This window comes from Trachypithecus francoisi, unplaced genomic scaffold (genome assembly GCF_009764315.1).
Source record: "Trachypithecus francoisi isolate TF-2019V2 unplaced genomic scaffold, Tfra_2.0 Lachesis_group5, whole genome shotgun sequence".
Lineage (NCBI taxonomy): Eukaryota > Metazoa > Chordata > Mammalia > Primates > Cercopithecidae > Trachypithecus > Trachypithecus francoisi.
Genome location: NW_022681470.1, coordinates 114,176,426 through 114,202,117, shown reverse-complemented (window position 1 = coordinate 114,202,117; position 25,692 = coordinate 114,176,426). Strand labels below are relative to the sequence as shown.

Here is a 25,692-nt window from a genome sequence, read left to right as displayed (position 1 = left end):
CAGACATATGCCACCATACCAGCTAACTTTTGCATTTTTAGTAGAGATGGGGTTTCACCATGTTGGCCAGGCTAGTCTCCAACTCCTGACCTCAGGTGACCTGCTTGCCTCAGCCCCCATAAATGTTGGGATTACAGGTGTGAGCCACCATGCCCAGATGGCAAATTTCAATAGCTTATCGAAGGCCTGTTTCCTGGGTCTCCTGGGCAACTATAATATCTAGCAGTCGGCCGGGCGCGGTGGCTCAAGCCTGTAATCCCAGCACTTTGGGAGGCCGAGACGGGCGGATCACGAGGTCAGGAGATCGAGACCATCCTGGCTAACACGGTGAAACCCCGTCTCTACTAAAATATACAAAAAAAATTAGCCGGGCGAGATGGCGGGCGCCTGTAGTCCAGCTACTCGGGAGGCTGAGGCGAGAGAATGGCGTAAACCGGGAGGCGGAGCTTGCAGTGAGCTGAGATCCGGCCACTGCACTCCAGCCTGGGCGACAGAGCGAGACTCCGTCTCAAAAAAAAAAAAAAAAAATATCTAGCAGTCACAGTAGAATGTTTTAAGCCAATGATAATTTTTACTGACATACTATTCCCTTTCCTGATAGCAACAAGGTAACAATACTGTCCTGGGTAGTGGGTACTTTTAAATAACAATTCTGATAGATGAAGGCAAACAAAACTCCTTTGAATTTAGGTTATTGCTAGACCAAAAAAAAAATTCTCTAATGAAAGATTTTAATATTATGCTATCAATATCCGTATCTCAGAAATAAATAATAATGTGTGACAGTCTACCTTCAGGGTATTTGAAAAAAATCAATGCTCTTTTAAAAATCTGAGCTGTGATATTTGCAAAGTACTTTTGGTTCAGATGAGGAAAAGCACCGAGGAATACACAAACAGATAAATAAATCAATCTATAAAAAGAAAGAAAGAAAGAAATTGCTCACAGAAGATAAACAAATCACTCCAAAGTAGAATTTCATTAAACTCTGCTTAGGTTTGATCCTCACGCAAGCTACAGGAATTCCGCCAGAAAGTCCTCTGTGCTCCGGCAGAGGTGCTCTGCAGGTACTTTTCATGGAGTGGTACTGACCGCCAATGGCCAGCTGGCTCATTTCAGTTTTCCCAGTCATGTCTCAGAACCATCTTTGAGAAAGTCATTGATTAAATTAATCAATCAATTCTCTACATAATAATGCTCTGGCTTCTTGTGCTTGTAACATGAAAAAGCCTTCTTCACTAAAAGCTAGCAGTAATCAAGCTCTCCGGATAACACACTATCTGTGCTTTTTGATCAAGGGTTTATGGTTAATTTCTTTGGCTTTGTAAGATACGATGTGTTTTACTGAATCAGCATAGACTACCAACCTCATTTCCCTTATTAAGATTTTGAATGTAAGCAATCTCTTCATTTATAATGAAACTGATTAAATAGATTTTGATTATTATTTTAGCAACATTGTATTTCCACATATGGAGTAAACCCTGCTAATTGAATTTTCCTGATGGTTTACAGAGTGGGTACACAAAGTTTAAAGCATATCATCACCTTTAGGTCATGAAAACCTTAATCTTCCCAAAGGGACCATGCTATCATTGTCTAGTGTGTACATCCACACAAACAGATGTATACACATATACTCCCACACTCACACAATGAGTAATAACCATCTAACATTATTTTTGAGAACAAAAAAAGAATAAGCCCAAGAGAAAAACAACATAACAATGGTTGGATAGAAATAAAAGAGGATTTGATTACACCATTATTTTTGTATCACAATTAAATTAAATTAACCTCCACACTTCCTCTACCTTCTTTTGCCATGCAAAACAAAAATAGATTACCAATAGTCTTCAAACCCCTCTTCAAGTATGGATTAATTATGTTCCAGAGAAGAAGAGAGGCCTGCTTGGGTTCCATGGCCAAGTCAGTGATAGGGCTTGGGTTCTTTCTTAATTTTGTTCTCCTTGAACAACTCTTTAAGCTTCACTAAAATGTCTTTTCCATCCAGTTTCCTATTCTGTTTTTAGGATGATGAATATGATCTCCACAATTAAATCTTGGAATCTTGAAGCCTTCATTACTTTTCATCATTAACATTATTCTCAGCTGCCTTAACTTTCCTCCAAATTATTAAAAATATTACTAAAGCATAAATTAATTATTAGGCATTTAACCTCCAAACACCTTTATGAAATCAGGTTTACTGGCAATTTTAAATAAATATGAATTCCCATTTTCCAAATGAATTTATAAACCAATTACAAACAGTCTACTAATGAACATTTAAAATTAATATTTGACTATTTCCCAATCAGTCAAGTATTCAGATTGTCAACCTAGCAAGTATATTCAAAATGGCCAGCTAGCCATATTTTAAATTAAATATAAGCCTATGGGATTTAGCCTTTGTGGGCTTTGCACATTTACACTTGTGTCAATATCAAGAGTCAATACAAACCTAATACTAAAACACTCAATCCCTTACACTGAAATTTTATAAAACCAAGGATTCTCTTAAAACATCAATACCCTTTTTAGAGTCACCATCAAACCCCAAGACAAACTCAGTCTAAGGGGAGTTTCATTATAATTTAATATGGAATTGCAAGTTGGACTGTGTGACACATTAAACAATTAAACAAGCAAGAAATTTAATTAAATTTCTAATTCACTTTGGATTTCACTGTATCCTGCAATTAGAAGGTTTCATGCTAGTATCAAGTATTCAGGAGTCAGGAGTGGCCTGCTGGAAATAAATCTGCAATGTCAACAGCAAGCAGTACATTAATGTCAAACAGATGGTGGAAAAACAGGTCCTATTGCTAACATCCACTGGAGGCTAGTCGAGTTTTCCTCCTCTATCCCAAATCCACTGGCCCCTGGACAGGGAATTGGCAGGTTTTCACAACAAAGATACAGAGCAAAGAGTCAGACCCCCATTTTAGGGAAAGGTACTCACTAACACAAGAGCTGTTCTGAATGAAGAGGAATCATCAGGAATTAAAGGACCTGGTTCCTTTAATAGTCTCAGTTCCACTAAACTACTCCTGTGGCTTTGGGCAAATTACTCTGTAGAGGAAGTTTTCTGGGTCTGACTGGATACAAAGTCTGAAACCATTCAGGATAGTGGCATTTGAGGAAAAAATAATCTGTTAATTATCTATCTACAAAATAGTGGGAGTGAAGGTAGGTGGCTGTTGCTCATGACCTCCCCAATCTGGGACTCTTTCTATTACACCGCCCTACAGAAAAAATCTTCATGAGAGTCATATGTATATGTATATGTATATGTATATGCATATGTATTGTGTAAAATTATGTCACCAAATCAGCTATACAAAGGGAAAGGCTTAACCCACACTACTTATAAACTTGCGTGAGTCTAATGCCACAAGCAAAAAGACTGCTTAGCTAATAAAACCTGATACAACAGTGTTTTCAAGACAAGAAACAATAATGCAAGCCATGGGCGCAACTATAGAATTATAATTGTCACCAAGCATCATTTTAATCTTGATACTCTCCTGTCTTGAAGGATTCAGAATAGTTTAAAATTCATTATTCCTAGCTCCTACAGTATGCAGAAAATCCATTAGGTTGCTCTGTGGTGTTTCTTCTAGTAAATCAAAGCCCTGGAAAGCAGTTTAGTTTTTTCTCAGTCTGAAAGATGTTTAGGTCATGATAATTGGAAAACTCTATTCAAACCCCTACTACAATTAAACAGGCCAGGCATAGTTTTGCCTTAGTAAACTATATATGACCTCAGATCTATTTTGTTATGTATGAAACACTATTTCGAAGCTATCTAGTTTTTAAAATGCACTGACAGCAACAGCTTTAATTTAAAATGCCAGTGTTCAATACGTCAAAGCTCAAATATTCTCTGAGAAGAAGCTTTAAGGCATATATATTATTAATGTACTATCAGAGAACAGATCCCTGAGTTTATTCTGACCAACAAGTCATTAGTCAAAGACTACATAAGGCGAATTTGGTATATGATAATAGATGAGAGAATTGTGTTTCTGGTTGCTGTAGTTATCCAAGGGAAAAGAAACAAAGAAAATGCAGAAAGTCTATAGTTTCGGGTTAGGGGATAGAAAACCTGAGCTTAAACAAACATGAGTTTTATTCCTTACCAGCAATTTGGACAAGAAACTCTCTGAAGAAAAGGATGGAAAAAGCATGTCCTACGACATGGTGCACTGAAGGAGCATGGGCAGGATCCCTGTTCTGTGATGAGCTGTGTGGTTCAGGCAAGTTTCTTACACTTCTGGTCCTGAGTTTTCTCATTTGCTAAAACAGGATAAACTGCTGCATCATAATTTTGTGAATATTTAACAAGATGAGCATCCAAGGCATAGCATTGTGCTTGGAATACAATGCTAAAGTCAGCAAATACGAATTATCTCATTGGACTGATACAAGAAAAGATTGGAAAAATAATAAATACAAAATTTATTTTTTGTTGTTTACCATAACAAACTATGAAGAGTGTTGTTTTTAGTGGAAAATTTTATTTTAGAGATCATTAATGTAGGGCACTGTGGCTTTTGAAATTACCTTTCTTTATTCAAAGAGCCAGCTGCTTTGTACAGATAGTGATGTTACAGATAAATATCAATATGTGGACAGGACTAAACAATCAGGGACCACCATCAACCAGTGGAATAATCTAGCTACTTTGAGGACAAAAACTTGAACTCCCAAACTTTAGTGTTTTCTTTGAGGAACATTTTAGAAGAAAGTCTACTATTTTAATAAGTGACGGGTCAAACCGGTGGTTTAGATAACCACTTCAAATCTGGTTCTCCCCAGGAAGGAGAAGCTAGTCACTGGTCGGTCTAAAGTTTATTCCGAAGGAGAAGGATGACAGCGTTATCATACTGTGTCCATACCTTCAGCAACTTATGTAATAAACATCCACTGTTACCAAAGTTCTGGAAGAAAAGAAACACACATATTTATTTAACACTCATCTGAATCCACCCTGATAATTGGCCAGGGCTTAGTCTCAGACCATGAGGTTTTCCTTCCCAGTTCCTTTACTTCTAAAAACAAACTTAAACTCTGAGACTGAAATCTTATCTAAATAACTGCGAGAAGAGACCACCACAAAACCCAATAAAATCAAATCGTTCCATTAATCATATTAGGCTCAAACCTGTGATAAAATAAAGTGATCAAAAAATCTTGAAATAAATTAACTTGTAAATTAAGATTTGATTTACTTTGCTCTAAGGAAATTATGTGAAGCAAAAATTATCCCTACAGATGGTCATTAATAATATACACAATGTTGCTTATTATTTGATTTTGTAAAAACATCAAATTCTTATCCAACAGCAATCACTGAAAAATAAGCGCAAGTATTTAAACTCTAAATCATATTTTTCATCTAGTGAATGAATACGCTACACAGGAATACCTCTTGCTTATAAAACAAACTGAAACGGAAACTTTCATCTTCAGAGAACAATAATAGATGTTCTTGCTACAAATGAGGCAGTGTGGTATGACAGAAAAAGCCCCACATTGAGATTCAAGCTCAGCTTCTGTCACTTGCTAAAGAAATGAAAAAATACTTAATCTCTCTACTATTTTCTCATTTTTTAAAAGGAATAATACCTTCCTAGCTACCTCACCAGACTCTTTTAAGAATCAGATTGGGCATTATCCAGAAATGCTTTGGAAACTGTAAAGCACTATATAAGCAAAGAATTATCGCTACATGTCCTAGACTCTAAATACTCTAACATGAAAGTATTAAAATCTGAAGTCATCAAATACTCAAAAGCAGAATATTAAAATGCTATGCACAATTCAATCAGAAGTCTCCAAACTGATTTCTGAACATCTCAAAAAGATAAACTGTTCTATTTACTTTTTTTGGGGGGAGGACAACAGCGTCTTACATTCATTGTACTCTGCCTATAATTCTGAAGTGAAATGAAAGTTTCAGTGTATCCACACTTGTACCTGATCCTCATTAGCACTGGTAAGCTATGTTAATGAAGGAATCTTCCTAAATTAAGTTTCTTTTCATTTATTCATAAAAATATGTTTTAACCCTAGACTTAGAGGGATAGCTATCTTCATATATCTGAAAGATTTCCAGGTAAGGAAGAGTTAGACAGGTTCTATTTGGGCCCAAGAAGTGGTATTAGGAAATTATACTTTGACAGAGATTTTCACTCATTATAAGGAAGAATCTTCTTCAGTTATTATAAGGAAGAACCTTCTACAGTGAAATCTTCTTCATTATAAGGAAGAATCTTCTGCAGTGAAAGCTAACCAAATATAAAACAAGCAATTTCAGAGGCAGTTAGTCCCTCATCACAAGAGGCATCCAAGCACAGGATATACTTGGAAAGAAGTTGTATGAAAGACTCAAGCCATGAATTGCTAAAATGGAGGAATTTTAATCTCCTCTTCAGAGAATGTATGAAGTTATAAAACTGTAGAGTTTCTGAAGATTTTGATCATTATGAAAAGGTATTCAGAATCTATGGGAAAAAACAACTATGACAAATTAATTTTTCTAAATTATATATTGGTGTCAAACGGCATCTTTTTTGACAAAAAAAGCACATATACTTAATTTACAGCAACTTACTTCTAAGTGAAGAGAAAAAATATTCAGTTGCAAATGCCTTTCTTAGATGTCCAGGAGCCCAATAACTCTGAAAATTTGCCCATCAGCATCACATGCATAGACTTTTCTACATTGAAATTTCTAATCCCATTCTCCACAGATCAAAATAATGTGTAGTATAAACTATTTCATATACCTTGCAATTTATCACTGCTTTGCATTAGCATTATAATGCTGACTTGAAAATATAAGTCTTGGGCAGCCATTCCAAGATGGCCAAATAGGAATAGCTCTGGTCTGCAGTTCCCAGAGTGATCAATACAGAAGACGGGTGATTTCTGCATTTCCAACTGAGGTACCTGGTTCATCTCATTGGGACTGGGTGGACAGTGGGTGCAGCTCACAGAGGGTGAGCTGAAGCAGGGTGGGGTGTCACCCAGCAAGCGCAAGGGGTCAGGGGATTTCCCTTTCCTAGCCAAGAGAAGCCATGACAGACTGTACTGGGAAAATCGGGACACTCCCACCTTAATACTATGGTTTTCCAACGGTCTTAGCAAATGGCACACCAGGAGATTATATCCTGCACCTGGCTCAGCGGGTCCCATGCCAAAGGAGCCTTACTCACTGCTAGTGCAGCAGTCCGAGATCAAGCTGCAAGGCAGCAGACTGGCAGGGGAAGGGGCATCTGCCATTGCTGAGGCTTGAGTAGGTAAACAAAGTGGTCAGGAAGCTCAATCTGCATGGAGCCCACTGTAACTCAACAAGTCTGCCTGCCTCTGTAGACTCTACCTCTAGGGGCAGGGCATAGCTGAACAAAAGGCAGCAGAAACGTCTGCAGACTTAAATGTCCCTGTCTGACAGCTCTGAAGAGATCAGCGCTTCTCCTGGTATGGTGTTTGAGCTCTAAGAACACAGACTGCCTTCTCAAGTGGGTCCCTGACCCCCATGTAACTTAACTGTGAGACACCTCCCAGTACGGGCCGACTGACACCTCATACAGCTGGGTGCCCCTCTGACACGAAGCCTCCAGAGGAAGGATCAGGCAGCAATATTTGTTGTTCTACAATATTTGCTGTTCTGCAGTCTCTGCTGGTGATACCCAGGCAAACAGGGTCTGGAGTGGACCTCCAGCAAACTCCAACAGACCTGCAGCTGAGGGACCTGACTGATAGAAGGAAAACTAACAGAAAGGAATAGCATAAACATCAACAAAAAGGACATCCACACCAAAACCCCATCTGTAGGTCACCATCATCAAAGACCAAAGGCAGATAAAACCACAAAGATGGGGAGAAACCAGAGCAGAAAAGCTGAAAATTTTAAACACCAGAGCACCTCTTCTCCTCCAAAGGATTGCAGCTCCTCGTCAGCAACGGAACAAAGTTGGATGGAGAATGACTTTCACGAGTTGACGGAAGTAGGCTTCAGAAGGTCAGTAATAACAAACTTCTCCAAGCTAAATGAGGATGTTCAAACCTATTGCAAGGAAGCTAAAAACCTTGATAAAAGATTAGAATAATGGCTAACTAGAATAAACAGTATAGAGAAGACCTTAAATGACCTGATGGAGCTGAAAACCATGGCACAAGAACCACGTGACACATGCACAAGCTTCAGTAGCCGATTCGATCAAGTGGAAGAAAGGGTATCAGTAATTGAAGATCAAATGAATGAAATGAAGTGAGAAGTTTAGAGAAAAAAAGAGTAAAAAGAAACAAACAAACGCTCACAGAAATACGGGACTATGTGAACAGAACCAATCTATGTTTGATCGGTGTACCTGGAAGTGATGGGGAGAATGGAACCAAGCTGGGAAACACTCTTCAGGATATTATCCAGGAGAACTTCCCCCTACCTAGCAAGACAGGCCAACATTCAAATTCAGGAAACATGGAGAACACCACAAAGATACTCCTTGAGAAGAGCAACCCCAAGACACATAATTGTCAGAATCACCAAAGTTGAAATGAAGGAAAAAATGTTAAGGGCAGCCAGAGAGAAAGGTTGTGTTACCCACAAAGGGTAACACAGGGTAACATCAGACTATCGGCAGATCTCTCAGCAGAAACTCTACAAGCCAGAAGACAGTGGAGGCCAATATTCAACATTTTTTTTTTTTTTTGAGATGGAGTCTCGCTCTGTTGCCCAGGCTGGAGTGCGGTGGCCGGATCTCGGCTCACTGCAAGCCCCGCCTCCCAGGTTTACGCCATTCTCCTGCCTCAGCCTCCCAAGTAGCTGGAACTACAGGCGCCGGCCACCTCGCCCGGCTAGTTTTTTTTTTTTTTTTGTATTGTTTAGTAGAGACGGGGTTTTACCATGTTAGCCAGGATGGTCTTGATCTCCTGACCTCGTGATCCTCCCGACTCGGCCTCCCAAAGTGCTGGGATTGCAGGCTTGAGCCACTGCGCCCGGCCCCAACATTCTTAAAGAAAAGAATTTTCAACTCAGAATTTCATATCCAGCGAAACTAAGCTTCATTAAGTAAAGGAGAAATAAAATCCTTTACAAACAAGCAAATGCTGATAGATTCTGTCACCACCAGGCCTGCCTAACAAGAGGTACCAAAGGAAGCACTACACATGGAAAGGAACAACCAATATCAGCCACTGCAAAAACATGCCAAATTGTAAAGACCATCGATGCCAGGAAGAAACTGCATCAATTAACGAGCAAAATAACCAGCTAACATCATAATGACAGGATCATACATACATAAATTCACACATAACAATATTAACATTAAATGTAAATGGGCCAAATCCCCCAATTAAAAGACACAGATTGGCAAATTGGATAAAGAAACAAGACCCATCAGTGTGCAGTATTCAGGAGAACCATCTCATGTGCAGAGACACACATAGGTTCAAAATAAAGGGATGGAGTAAGACCTGCCAACCAAATAGAAAGCAAAAAAAAAAAAAAAAAAAAGGAGGGGTTGAAATCCTAGTCCCTGACAAAACATACTGTAAACAAACGAAGATCAAAAGGGACAAAGAAGGTCATTACATAAAGGGATCAATTCAACAAGAAGAGCTAACTATCCTAAATACATATGCACCCAATACAGGAGCACCCAGATTCATAAAGCAAGTCCTCAGAGACTTACAAAGAGACTTAGACTCCCATACAATAATAATGGGAGACTTTAATACCCCACTGTCAATATTACACCAATGAGATAGAAGGTTAACAAGGATATCCAGGACTGGAACTCAGCTCTGCACCAAGCTGACCTAATAGACATCTACAGAACTCTCCACCCCAAATCAACAGAATATACATTCTTCTCAGCACCACATCACACTTATTCCAAAATTGACCGCATAGTTGGAAGTAAAACACTCCTCAGCAAATATAAAAGAATAGAAATCACAACAAACTGTCTCTCAGACCACAGTGCAATCAAATAAGAACTCAGGATTAAGAAACTCACTCAAAACCGCACAACAACATGGAAACTGCTCCTGAATGACTACTGGGTAAATAACAACATGAAGGCAGAAATAAAGATGTTCTTTGAAACCAATGAGAACAAAGACACAAGGTACCAGAATCTCTGGGACACATTCAAAGCAGTATATAGAGGGAAATTTATAGCACTAAAAGCCCACAAGAGAAAGCAGAAAATATCTAAAATTGACACCTTAACATCACAATTAATTAAGACCTAGAGAAGCAAGAGCAAACACATTCAAAAGCTAGCAGAAGGCATGAAATAACTAAGATTAAAACAGAACTGAAGGAGACAGACACACAAAAAACCCTTCAAAAAATTCAATGAATCCAGAAGCTGGTTTTTTGAAAAGAACAACAAAACAGATAGACCACTAGCAAGACTAATAAAGAAGAACAGAATCAAATAGATGCAATAAAAAATGATAAAGGGGATATCACCACCGATCCTACAGAAATACAAACTACCATCAGAGAATACTACAAACACCTTTACGCAAATAAACTAGAAAATCTAGAAGAAATGGATAAATTCCTAGACACATAAACCCTCCCAAGACTAAACCAGGAAGAAGTTGAATCCCCAAGCAGACCAACAACAGGCTCTGAAATTGAGGCAATAATTAATAGCCTACCAACCAAAAAATGTCCAGGACCAGACAGATTCACAGCCGAATTCCACCAGAGGTACAAAGAGGCGCTGGTACCATTCCTTCTGAAACTATTCCAATTAATAGAAAAAGAGGGAATCCTCCCTAACTCATTTTATGAGGCCAACATCATCCTCATACCAAAGCCTGGCAGAGATACAACAAAAAAACAGAATTTTAGACCAATATCCCTGATGAACATTGACGCGAAAATCCTCAATAAAATACTGGCAAACTGAATCCAGCAGCACATCAAAAAGCTTAACCACCAACATTAAGTTGGCTTCATCCCTGGGATGCAAGGCTGGTTCAACATATGCAAATTAATAAATGTAATCCATCACATAAACAGAACCAAAGACCAAAATCACATGATTATCTCAATAGATGCAGAAAAGACCTTCAACAAAATTCAACAGCCCTTCATGCTAAAAACTCTCAATAAACTAGGTATTGATGGAACGTACCTCAAAATAATAAGAGCTATTTATGACAAACCCACAGCCAATATCATACTGAATGGGCAAAAACTGGAATCATTCCTTTTGAAAACTGCCACAAGACAGGGATGCCATTTCTCACAACTCCTATTCAACATAGTGTTGGAAGTTCTGCCTGGGGCAATCAGGCAAGAGAAAGAAACAAAGGGTATTCAATTAGGAAAAGAGTAAGTCAAATTGTCCCTGTTTGCAGATGACATGATTGTATATTTAGAAAACCCCATTGTCTCAGCCCAAAATCTCCTTAAGCTCATAAGCAACTTCAGCAAAGTCTCAGGATGCAAAATCAATGTGCAAAAATCACAAGCATTCCTATACGCCAATAACAGACAAACAGAGAGCCAAATCATGAGTGAACTCCCATTCACAATTGCTAGAAAGAGAATAAAATACCTAGGAATGCAACTTACAAGGGATGTGAAGGACACTTCAAGGAGGACTACAAACCACTGCTCAATGAAATAAAAGAGGACACAAACAAACAGAAGAACATTCCATGCTCATGGATAGGAAGAATCAATATTGAGAAAATAGTCATACTGCTTAAGATAATTTATAGATTCAATGCCATCCCCATCAAGCTACCAATGACGTTCTTCACAGAATTGGAAAAAACTACTTTAAAGTTTATGGAACCAAAAAAGAGCCTGCATTGCCATGACAATCCTAAGCCAAAAGAACAAAGCTGGAGATACCACGTTACCTGACTTCAAACTATACTACAAGGCTACAGTAACCAAAACAGCATGGTACTGGTACCAAAACAGAGATATAGACCAATGGAACAGAACAGAGGCCTCAGAAATAACACCACACATCTACAATGATCTGATCTTTGACAAACCTGACAAAAACAAGAAATGGGGAAAGGATTCCCGGATTCTCTATTCAATAAATGGTGCTGGGAAAACTGGCTAGCCATATGTAGAAAGTTGAAACTGGATCCCTTCCTTATGCCTTATACAAAATTAATTCAAGATGGATTAAAGACTTATAAATGTCAGAACTAAAACCATAAAAACCCTAGAAGAAAACCTAGGCAATACCATTCAGGACATAGGCATGGACAAGGACTTCATGACTAAAACACCAAAAGCAATGGCAACAAAAGTCAAAATACACAAATGGGATCTAACTAAACTAAAGATCTTCTGCACAGCAATAAAACCACCATCAGAGTGAACAGGCAACCTATAGAATGGGAAAACATTTTTCCAATCTACCCATCTGACAAAGGGCTAATATCCAGAACCTACAAAGAACTTAAATTTACAAGAAAAAGTCAAACAACCCCATCAAAAAGTGGGCAAAGGATATGAACAGACACTTTTCAAAAGAAGACATTTATGCAGCCAACAGACACATGAGAAAAAAACGCTCATCATCATTGGTCATCAGAGAAATGAAAATCAAAACCACAATGAGATACCATCTCACACCAGTTAGAATGGCAATCATTAAAATGTCAGGAAACAACAGGTGCTGGAGAGGATGTGGAGAAATAGGAACACTTTTACACTGTTGGTGGGACTGTAAACTAGTTCAACCATTATGGCAGACAGTGTGGTGATTCCTCAAGGATCTAGAACTAGAAATACCATTTGACCTAGCGATACCATTACTGGATATATACCCAAAGGATTATAAATCATACTACTATAAAGACACATGCACACATATGTTTACTGTGGCACTATTCACAATAGCAAAGACTTGGAACCAGCCCAAATGTCCATCAGTGATAGACTGGATTAAGAGAATGTGGCACATATATACCATGGACTACTATGCAGCTATAAAAAAGGATGAGTTCAGATATGGAGGAAGCTCGAAACCATCATTCTTAGCAAACTATCACAAGGACAGAAAACCAACCACCACACGTTCTCACTCATAAGTGGGAGCTGAACAATGAGAACACTTGGACAAAGGGCAGGGAACATCACACACTGGGGCCTGTGGCGGGGTGGGGGAGGGGGGAGGGATAACTTTAGGAGAAATAGCTAATGTAAAGGACGAATTAATGGGTGCAGCAAACCAACATGGCACACGTATACATATATAACAAACGTTCACGTTGTGCACATGTACCCTAGAACTTAAAGTATAATTTTAAAAAAGAAAAAAAAAGAAAATATGAGTAGTTTTACAATGCAAACTTCACAAGAGAAGTGAAACTTGTCTATCATTATATCCCTAGTGTGTAAAACACTTCCTGGGCATATATTGTGCAATGTACAATACATAGTCTTATTGAAAAATTGTTTCAAGTATGACTTCCTTTCCATCTCCCCAACTAGCTTGCTATTGCCTACTCCCCCATGAAGAGGAAAAACTAAGTTTCTCTCATTGTTTCCATTGCAAGGATTGCCAGTTTCCAATCACAGTTTATTTTGTGTTGTATAGCCCAAAGTAGCAATTCTTATGATCTAATCATTTCTTATCAAGAAACAGCATAAAAACAGTATATGTCACACTAACTGTTAGGTTTAGACTTATAGGTTAAAGCTTGGTTAATCATAGAATTCACTGTAGTGGAGATTTTGTCACATACTTGGAGGAAACCATATACCAAGTTGACTCAGTACAACAAACAACTCCAAAACAATCTTACTCTTTGAGTAAATGTCTACACTACCCAGACAAGCTGGAGACAGTAGCACAGTGACCACCACTGCCAGGTTAAACTCTCTGGCTGTACTGTTATTGTTCATTTAAAAAGAAGGAAAAAAAAAAATAACAGATGAAAGGCTCTGTTATAAAGCCTCAGGGAAACAAACACTAATTCAGCTTACTAATTTTGTTTGCATTTAGTTTTAACCAGGGTAATGCTTGTTTGCTGATGGAAATTTCAATATCTGTCCTTTGCTCTTCACCTGCCTGTGACTTCTCCTTCCTCATAAGCATGTTCAAGAATGCCAAAAAGTGTCAAATACATATTAAACATAACCAGAGAAAAAGGAGAGAGCTTGATCCTCACTAGGCAATAACAAAACAAGAATACTATTTAATATTTACTAATGCTTTGTCATGCATGAAATATTTTTGCATGTTTCTGGATCAAACAGGCTACTGAAAGACTCTATTTCATGACAGCTCTGATTTTTCTGAGCACTGTCCCGTGTCCTACTTCCTTTTATTGCTGCCAGTATAGTCCCCTATCCTGACTTAACTGCCAATTTTGAAAGGTTATAGACAATACATTAGATTTAGGGAGAGTTGAGCTGGCTTCAACTTGGGAGATTAATGTGAATAGGCCAGCACCATGAGACTCAGCACAGCCCAGAGGCAACGGATGGTGCCGGCATGGATTCCGCACCCATAAACAAATTCTTCGCATTAAAAACTGGTCATGCAAGCATTTTAAGGAGGAAGAATGTGAGGTTTTTAGAGAAAATAATTTCTCAAGAAAAAGAAAAAACAAAAACAATCCAAAAGGGCAGACAAATACAGAGACAGTTTATAGACTGATATTTTGGCCATTATGCCAGTAAGGCCTCCAGTTTCCAAACAGACACTGTCGGGCTTTGGACACTAAGAAAATGCCAAAGCAGGTGACAAAATGTCATCCCCACATCCAGCTCATGCAGGAAGGCTCCCCCTCTGGCCAACTTTTGACACCACAGGCTTCCTCTGCCCCTTCTGGTTTTCCTTAGTATGCTCTCAGGGAGGAAATTTCAGAATAAATAACACGCACAAATGGTATTGCTGCTGGGAAGAAAATGTATCAAGAGCACAAAGAGCATCAGCGATTAAAAAATGCTTCTTGGCTGGGCATGGTGGCTCACGCCTGAAATCCCAGCACTTTGGGAGGCCAAGGCGGGTGGCTCACCTTAGGTCAGGAGTTCAAGACCAGCCTGGCCGGGTGGCTCACCTTAGGTCAGGAGTTCAAGACCAGCCTGGCCAACATGGTGAAACCCTGTCTACTAAAAACACAAAAATTATCTAGGTGTGGTGGCATGTGACTATAATCACAGCTACTTGGGAGGCTGAGGCAGGAGAATCGCTTGAACCCAGGAGGTGGAGGTTGCAGTGAGCTGAGTACTGAGTAGAGAAAAAGTTACCGCATAGCTGCTACTGGCCTGGACTCTGTGGGACCTGTCCTTTTCAATAAACCACGTAATAAAACTTAATGAAACTGGAAATTGAATAGATACAGTCTGTTCTGTGAGCAGACATTTTTAATATTCAATTAGACAGTATAATAATAATGACAAATATAGATAATTCATCCAGGTTTATTATTTACTTTTTTTAGTGAAGTAAAAAACATTTTGGAGCTAAATCATCATGATAGCCTAAATAGGAATCACTGATACTAAAAACAAAAGAAAAAAAAAATCACACTTCTACAAAAGGCCACATCATGGTTTCATTATAGCTGAGATCATTTTGTGGTAACATATATTGACTAATTCTCTAGGCCTAAGTCATCTTATTGTGCTGTAAGACAGGGGTCACTAACTACAGCCCACGGGCCAAATACAACCACTAAGTGTTTTACTGGAACACACCACACTCATTCATTTGTGTGAATCTATGGCCGCATTCGTAGTTAACTATGACAGAATTGAGTAGCTCTGACAGAGACCATATGGCCCACAAAGCCTAAACCATTTACTCTCTGGCCCCCTACAACAAAATGTTGCTGGCCCTTGTTCTAAGAGAAGAAATTTGTTGTCTCAACAGAAACTTACTTATACATTTGAAAAGATCCAAATAAACCTTCTGATGAAGAAGATGAAAAAGAGGAGAGAGAGAAGGGGATAGGTAGGGAAGACAGGCATAGCAGTACTCATAGTGGTAGTAGCTGTTGTTTCTTAGGCCTGCTTTAGAACTCTGACAGCTTCATGCAGATACTGTAGGCATCTCCACCTGGGCAAAAATATTAACAAAATGAATCTTTTAAATTTTCACATTTGAATGTGAAATTCGTTGCCAAACCTTTAATAATAGCTTTCAAAAATTAACAACAAAGACCAATTTTTCTGAAACACTCACTGGAGAGCTTAATTTTGAATTGATGGGTAACATGACATGGCTTTATCCTCTAAATCCCAGGACAGGTGTGGGAGGCACTCTGTCTGGCCTGACTAGCCACGCCCTAAAGGGGTGGTGAGGCAAGGGGCGCTGGTCCTCTGCAGGGAGCAGTGCTGGGTGGGGAGGGTCACGCTCCAGGTGCTGCTGAGGGTGTCAAAGACCAGTGAAACAGCAGAGGGAACAGGTGCATGACATAAGCCCCACTGTGATGCCTGTTGGCACGACAAAAAATAGACCGTGAATGGATTTCAGGTGGAAAATGGAAAAGGCGTAGATCCTTTCTCCTGGGTCTGACAGGTGGGAAAATTAAAACACACACACACACACACACACACACACAGAAACCAAAAAAGCCACAATGAATCAAGAACATGGAGAGAGAGAGAAATGTGAGAATGCATGTGAGCCTTGAGCACCTCAGACCCTAAAACTGGAATCTGGGCTAACCTCTGTCTACATCTCCAAGGATCAAGGAGGCCCCACATACTACCATATGAGTTGCATATTTTTCTACAGTTTTCAGTATATAAATGAATGAGATCAATGCTACTTAAATGACAGGCTAGATAAAATGATAACAGTCCATCCTGTTTGGTTCCAAAAATTTTATCCAAGCAAGCCAGACTACTAGAAAGAAACATCTGGAAGGCCTAGCATCAGGTTAGATGTCTATAAAAATGCCTTAGCAAAACTGCAATTACATAGTTGAAGGCTTACCTAAAAGAGAAATACTGACCTATGGCATCAACTTCAAGAATTTCAACAAATCTAATGCTGCTGGTAGAGAATATGCTTTTCAATGTCTCCTACCTAAGGATCCACACTATATAGCCTTCTTACCATACGGGAAAAAGTTTTTCCCGCAAAGGGCTGTCGCAATATTTTGTCAGAAAATAAGAATGCCACAACTCATCAAGTCTTTTTTTTTCACTTGTCTTCATTGTCAGAAAACGTACAGAGTAAAATTTCAAATTTACAACAAAAATATGATACTATGCTAGGACAGATCATGCATGTGAACAACAGGGACAAGATCCCTGTCCTCATGCAAGAAACAGACATTAAATAGGCAAATAGATCTAATGGCAATCCCATATTCCATGGACCCAGACAGTTCAGCCTTGGGCCGCTAAAAGTACATCAAAATAAACAAAAAATAATTTCATTCTTTACTTAGCATTTCAAAGAACATAAAGGGAAGCTAAATTGAGATTCCAAACACCTGCATCTCAAAAGGCCTTTTCCCCTTCTCAAATCCCTCAGATGCCATAGCTATCCCAGAGCCTCACTCACACCAAACAAACACAATACTTTCTTTCCATTCCCTGATCCAGGAGGCTTTCTTTTCCCCTTTCCCACATCTCTAACCATGTGGTTCAACTTAACTTCTCTTCTAATAAACAAAACAGAATCCTTATTCTTTAGGAGAAAAGAGAAGTAAAACTGAGTTGACAAGTAACAGATTCTAACAGGAAGAGGGATTGTTGGATTAAGAGAAGGCAGTAAACAGGATGCTTGGATAATTTCTGTCTGGCAATATAAATACAATTGTGAGAGAATACAGAAAAGGTGGTATTACTCACTTAGCGTAGGGGTCAGGAGGGATCTCCCTCACAAAGTAACATTTACAGCCAAGACCTGCAGGATATAGAACCACGTATTCAAAGAACAGGGGGAAAGATGAGGTCTGGCAGCGAAAGCTGATGTGTGAATATCTGAGGCCTGGGCATTCTCTAAGAACTGAAACACACAATCTAACTAGAAAAAAAAGAAACAAGCACAGGAAAAACTGATGGAAGATGGGGCTGGAAAGATGGATGGGATAAAACCAGTCAGGGCCTTCTTCCATCCTAGTGAAAACTCTGATGTTATAGCAAGTACAATAAATATCCAACAGAGCTTTCTAAGTGGGGTAGTCTTAGCATCGGATGACTCTGATGCTTGTGAAGCAGGACTAGTGGGGAAGAAGCAGGGAATGCAGAAGCTAAAGAGACATGCAGAAGATGCAACCCAGGGGTGGCAAGAGAGGGTTCAGGCAGGTGTTCAGAGGTGATGTGCAGAGATTAGTGAGAGATTGATTACAAGAGGCGAGACGGGGCTGTATCAAGCGCAATTTTTGTGACTCCATATGTTGATCCTTAAGTAAATGGAGGTTTAAAGGAGGAGATGATTTGAATAGCAATATCAAGAGTTCAGTCCTGAAACTTAATCCATTATATACTAACAGAATATTATTATATTTAGAAATAATAATACTTAAATTCAATTGCAACAGCTCCCTCATTGTTATAAGCCCAGGGCTTCCAACAGTGTCTGGCATCAAGGCAAGTACACGATAAATATTTGCAGAATGAATAAAATTTCCTCTGGTAATTCTCTCTCTGGTATTCAAAGTATCTGAGCAATATCTTTAGATTAAAACAAATTATGTTTGATGAAATATAACTCTAGGTTTGAAATGTGAGAAACATGCTTTTTGTTTTTTATCATATAAACTACAGAAACTAAACTTCAAGAAAATATTCTTGTCTAGTGGAGCCTGAGTTTGAAGACAATACTTGGAAACACTGTTCTATTTGACCTCTGATTATTTAAATTTTTCTTTTTAATTCTGCAGCATGTGTGCTTTTTATTGTGAGTGACTTCAAATTCCTTCTGGAAGTAGACAGGGAATAAATTAGAAAGAAACACTGTGCCTCAGATTAAATGTGATTTGTGGAGCTTAACGGCTACATTCTCGCTCCCTGCTCCATCCCAACAGGGAAGCTCCTCTCAGGGCTCATTCTGGGAAATGCAAAGCTCAGGCAGGGGCTGCCCCTCCGGATGACCAATAGGATAGTGCATCCTGGTCCCAGAGTCCCTCTGGAGCTCTAGAATCTCCATCCCCCAATTCTCATTCTCTTCTTTCCACTACCATTAGTCCTTGTGTTTAAAAGATAAACATCCTGGGCTAGTATTTCAGTAGACAATGCCTGACCTCTATGCTATTTTCTCTTAGGTAATTCATGTAGAACTGTGCCAGGCACTTATTACACAGTCAAGACATCTTAGATACTCGCAGTAGTGACGGCATATGCATCTCAAAGGGTCTTTCTTCATTCAAGAGGGTAAATGAGAATTGTTAGAATTTCAAGAACTGGGTCAAGGTCGGTTAGAAGAAATTCTAGGCAAGAGCACCTTTCATTTCCCTTCAAAAAAGTACTACAAAGGCTAATTCTGAATCTACCCGTTACTACCATATGTAATGCTTATGGTATGCCTCTTACTTTACCTATCCTTTTGCTAATTTTTCTTTTTTAAAAAAACCCTTTTTTGCCATTAAAAGTAATGGCAAAGCCCCAATTACTTTTGCACCAACTTAAATATAATCATACTTCTTTATTTTTTACTCAGGTTTAACTTACTCCTGGGACATTTAAGAAAACTGTCTGATCGCTAGACCCTATTCACAGTGAGAAAACAAAAACAAAAAATACAAAATACCCAGACTCCAGTTTTAGATGCCAAGATCTGAGTCCAGTTGCTTATTTTAGCATCGTTATGGATAAAGAAACTCCTGTGAACTGAGATCTTCAACTGTACTGTAAATGACACAACATCAAACTTATACGCATTTGCTCAAAGGCTCCTGTGACTGCTGGTTTCCTGAGCTACAAAATGGGTATGACAAGGTTTATTAATTTAAATCTCACAGAAAAATTCATAAAAGCACAATGGTTATATTGGATTTGGAGAAAACATATCCATAGCTTCTTAACAAAATTTTGAACGTTGCTATAGGCAGTTATATCCATATTTTCCAGCACTATTATGAAAACCAGCTTAACCCAATAAAACTATTTGCCATTCTGTTTCACAGATGACTAAATGGAATTGTGAGAGACAGTTAGTGACCAAAAAAAAAAAAAAAAAAAAGAAAGAAAACTCTTTTGGAATAAATAAAAGTAAGCAAAGCATATTGATCAGCCTCTTAAAGATTTAAATACCTTATTTAGATTATGGCCCCCAGAACTACAGCCCTTGTACTCTATTTGGTATATTTTGTTCAGTAATTTTTCCAACAACCTCAAGAACGTATCAGTCCTGCTACTACTTATCACAAAAATAAAAAAATAAAGGGAAAAAAATCCTCCTGCCCTATCCAAGTGGGTCACTGCTACTTTTCTCTTTGTTCAGCCTCTCCTATGGAGGTTTGCCAGGTTCTAATGTGGTTCACTGCGTATTTTAAATGCTGGAAGTGGTTATGGTCAAAGAAGGTCAGAGAACATGACTGCTGAACAAGTATGGGGATGTGCTTGGGAGAGACAAAGGCTGAGATTTAGGTCACCTCTGGGGAGAATATTTGGGTTCACCAGATACTTATTGTTTATTAGTGTTCATGCTTTTCCATGGCCTTATTTAATGTTCTAAATTAAGAGCCTTAATTTAGAGGCTTAACGTAGTATTTTAAGTGCCTTAACAGTGATTTGCAATAATTTTAAATAAAAATGATCCAATCATCCTATAAACAGAATTGCCATCTTCTGTAAATAGAAATGGCAAGCATTTCAACACTCTTAAAAATATCAGCTCCCTTGATTTCCCTCCGCCCTCTCACCAATGCCTCCCTTTCCTTTACAGAATTCCTTAAAGCAATAGTCCGGAGTGCTCTAGGGGAACTCAAGGGACTCGTGTTGATGCTAAAGACACTGGGAAGAAGCCATCCTGTGGAGATACACAAGGTTTGCTTTTCTTCATGCATTGTCATTGATGCTGCAGGATTTATTTTCTTTTATTCTCCGTGACTTATCAAAAAGGATTTAATAATGGATACAGATTTAATACAGATTTAATACATGGATAAAATAATGGATAAGCAGCAAAATTTGAACCATAGGCAAAATCAAACTTCAGGATTTACCTACGTTATTCTATTTTTATGAGCATCAGACAGGCAAAATCTGTCTTATAAAGCTGGAAGCAGACATCATCAGGGCTTTCCTACATGATGAACTTCAAAAAAGAAGGAAATAAAACAATGGAATATTCTGATGCCTGCTCAGATTTTATTTTACCATATATAATATAACCCTTATTTATAGAAGCCCTCAACTTCAACTCTGAGCAATTCTCCAAAAAGATACTTCTACCCTCTCACTATCTGCATGGACATTCAACAGAACTCTAAAATAACAAAAACTACTTCTACTGGTGTGTTATTATATTGCCGAGGTGCTTGGAAAATAATCAAAGATTAAGAATCCCAGGTTCTGTGCATGTGCTGCAGCCTACCTTATTGTGGTGAAACAATTTAAATCCATACATACTATATGTATAAACCTGTAAGGCGGTGGCTCCTGGTTGCCTACAACTACCCATTCCTCCCTTCTTCCATAGTAAAAGAACCTTAATTTTTAGCCAGGAAGAATCCTACCTAGAATAAAGGTTTTATTTGCCAGCCTCCCTCGGCAGGTGTGGCCACATGACTACACTTTGGTCAGTATTATGTAACAGAAGCTGGTGGTATTTCTACAAGGAATCCATAAAAGCTACCTAGAACATAGATTTTATACCTAGAGCTCTAGCAGCTATCTTAGACTCCAAGGTGACCATGCTTAAGGAGAGAAGCCAAATGCTGACAACAGTATTTATCTTGTCAAATTTTTTCTGTCTTTTTTTTTTTTTTTTTTTCAAGGCAGACTCTCAGTCTGTTACCCAGGCTGGAGTGCAGTGGCACAATCTCAGCTCACTGCAACCTCTGCCTCCCGGATTCAAACGATTCTCCTGCCCCAGCCTCGCAAGTAGCTGGGATGACAGGCACGCGCCACCACACCTGGCTAATTTTTGTACTTTTAGTAGAGATGGGGTTTCACCATGTGGGCGAGGCTGACCTCGAACTCCTGACCTCAGGGGAATAGCTCACTTCAGCCTCCCAAAGTGCTGGGATTACAGGCATGAACCACCACGCCTGGCCATCAAGTCTCTCATATCTAGAAATTAACTGTTTGTTTTATGGCAACTGAACAAAATAGTGACTGATATGTCTATCATACAGTCCAAGGAACCTCTCTGCTCTGGGACATGAAATTCAACTTTTCTCCTCTGTAGACATTCCTTCACTCACCTGACGATTATAAAGGCAAACAAAACCCATCACAAAAATGATAGCCTAGCATATAAGAGTAAAGGCTCAAGATCAGCTCTGTCTTTGCATATTACCACTAACCCCAGCATCCTACCACTCCAATTCAAATTGTTCAACTCCAAGTGACTTCCTAAAAAGAAAAATTAGTATACTGAAAGATGTTATGTAGTTTTATAAGTACTCATAAGTATGCTAGAATCCCAAATGCAATTATTATTAATAATAATAGCAATAACAATAGATATCACCTATTGTTCAATATCACATGGCTGCTATTGTACTATTTGGCTAGCACTCTGCTGATACATATTACCTAGAATTTGAAGTAAATATCATCCCTAGTTTACAGATGAGGAAACTGAGGCTGTGAGAGGTTAAATAACTTGGCTTTCATCATGCAGCCAGTTCATGGCAGGGATAATAGATAAACACAGAACTGACTATAAGCTTAAATATTTTGGCTATAGAATCCTGTATCTCAAAATGTTAGATAAAATAACCTTGAGAATCTTTATTTTCCTAATTTCAGAACCACAATAAAACATCCTATTCCTACCTCTACTTTACATTAACATGAGCATTTCTTAAAACAAAGAAAAAAACGGATAGAATTTGTCAACAAATGGTAAATAATCTTAGAACCCAAATGAAACAAATTCCAAATGTAGTTTTCCTTAATTTCACATTTTGCTAACAGTTTTATTTCAGGGCATCCTATATATTTCCACGAAAAGGGTCATTGTGCACCTTTCAATCCTTAAACATCAAAACTAAAAAGAAACACCTATAATGACATGTTCTTGGTTATTACATCTCTGTATGCCATTCCTTTTGAAACAGAGTTGATTTATTTTCCACCTCTTTGTTGAGCTTCCTCCTCAATAGAACTAAAAACCACTTAAAGAAATCAAGCCCGTAAAGCATTTCTTAAATACATGAAGCATTTTAGCCAAGATTCAAATGATAAGTGAGTGAAAACAGAGAATAATTCAATCTTTCTATTAAAAATAAGATATACATTTACATATCGGTTTGTGTAAGTACACATGCAGGTATTTCTATTTAAAGGTATATCATTTAAAATATATAGTTATTACATAAAAAGTTTATCATTAGAATAATTAATATTTTCTTGGGCTGCTGACAGCTAAAGAACTAAAACAGTCCTATAAGAAAGTCAAACAGAAGATTAGAGCTCCCTCTTTCTTCTTTTTGAAGGAATTCAACAAAACTCCTCTCCTAGGAGACCAAAGTTATCAAGCAGCCAGCAGCCTAGTAGCACTCCTGAACACAGCAAAACATTCCCCTTGTCTCTGTACACATTACACATGTTGCAAGCATTAGAGTACACTTATTGGTTGTTCATTATTCATAAGTGATTTAAGTAGTAAAAATAAAAGCACTTTTAAAAATAGAAATACTCACAAAGCCATTTCAAACTGTTCTAGCCATTTCTTCTTTAAATCTTTTGTTTTGCAATAAAATTCTAACCCATTTTGTCCTTGGGTATGGATGAGGTAGAAGCCATAAGACCACTGTTAAAATTAATATTGTTTAGATTAATATGTGTCATTAACAACATTATGTTTCTAAATTCACAAGAATACCACCATAACTATCCAAAAACCCCTCACAATATTATCAATGTACAAACTGAACAATCAAGCTTACTGTAGTCAACTTCATATCTATAACAATTTCTATGCCAAATGCATTTTACTATCTGGATCATTAGGGCATTAGAAATGATCAGATCTGGCATTATCCAGTTATTTCTCACAAAGGTATGTACCTAATCAATCTCTGGAAACAAAAACATCTGGATTGATAAGCCACATCTCACATTAATGTATTATCATACCTTTCCTTAATATTCAAGATTATAAGTAAATTACACTTATTAGTTTCCAAAAAGTCACCTTTTTATTTTCTTTATCGGTTGTAGGATTATTGGCTATCTTGTACTGCTGAAGATCTATTATTTCCTTCATTTCATAGTTATCACCTTTTCTCTTACATACGATCACTGCCAAATCAAATAAGAAGATATGCCTGTGAAAGAGAGATTGATTAATTGATTGATTTTAAATGGTTTAGAAGCATGTGTATTAATTTTTTTTGTAAGATAAAATTAAAGCAACCAAATGTTTTTTTCTTTGCATTAAAGACAACAAGTAGTATCACACATTGAAAACAATGGGGGATTTGTGGTTATAAGAATTGTGTGTATCTTGGAACTTCCCTTTACCTTGTAAATGGCCTCAGTGTGCCTTTGTGCCCTGGTTCCCTCATTTTAAAAATGGGCAAAAATCATAATAAGAGTAAAACGCACACTGCAGAGTTGTTGAAAGGGCCAAATGAGATAAGCCATAAAGTTTGCTCATGAGCAATTACCTTCTTTTTTAATTTAAAAGCTAAAAACGTATAGAATATTAATGACATCAGTAGCAGCTTCTACTGAAGTTACCAGGAATCAGCCAGAATGCCTTGAGCAGTGTTGTTCATCCCTTTTACAAACATGACTCAATTTAAATCCCCAAGACCACATGCTGGGTAGGTACCGTTTACCATCTTCATTTTACTGAGGAGGAAACTGAGGCTTAGAGAAGTTAGATAATTTGCTCAAGGTCACATGGCTAGTGAGGCATGTAACGGGATTCACAAACAGGTCTAATTTTGGAAACTGTGCTTTTACCCTCTATGTTGTTCCTCATGATTTAACTGACCACCTAAAAACACAAATTGAATGGTATATGAGCCAAGTGTAAACTGCAGAAGTTATGGTGAAATGCCCATGTTAATACTTTTTTCTTATTAAGAACAACATAACTTGGGGGAGAAAATAAACCTTAAAACCGCATCACCCAGTACCAATACTTGTGTATTTTTATAAACTCTCAGAGATTAACACACTTTTTTTTTATACACGATGATAATGACACATTCACAGGGCTGTAACACTTGCATCACTTTTAACGTCTATTAAACCAGAGAGTATTTTAAAGGACCTGTGGAGCCAGGGGTTATTGAGGTGGAAGCAAGAGCTGATGCTGCCCCCTGCTGGATTTTGCTTCTCCAAAGATTCCAGAAAATGATCACTGTCAACCACAAAAACCTGCTTGACGATCACATGTATACATAATTAAGGACTCTGGGCCAAGCTTACTAATCTTTGAGAACTGCATCTGCAAATTTCCCTCAAGAAAATATTACTACATGATTCTCACTTGGTCTTCTTTCTTAGGGCAATTTTCTATTATTTTCAGTTATTTAAAAATATATTCCAAAAATTCAATGATGTTTTTACGGTAGTTACCTGTTCTT

General features: G+C 38.1%; 1 protein-coding gene across 5 annotated transcripts in view; it reads right to left on the bottom strand.

Annotated features, from left to right (window-relative positions):
* Positions 1-25,692, bottom strand: part of VAV3 (vav guanine nucleotide exchange factor 3) — a 436,513-nt gene that overhangs the window by 182,992 nt on the left and 227,829 nt on the right. For all 5 annotated transcript variants that reach the window (XM_033198397.1, XM_033198396.1, XM_033198399.1 and 2 more), the window contains 2 exons: positions 24,288-24,420; positions 23,794-23,903 (listed from right to left, as the gene is read on the bottom strand). In XM_033198397.1, coding sequence (XP_033054288.1) covers positions 23,794-23,903; positions 24,288-24,420 — 243 coding nt within the window. The remainder of the gene's footprint in view (positions 1-23,793; positions 23,904-24,287; positions 24,421-25,692) is intronic.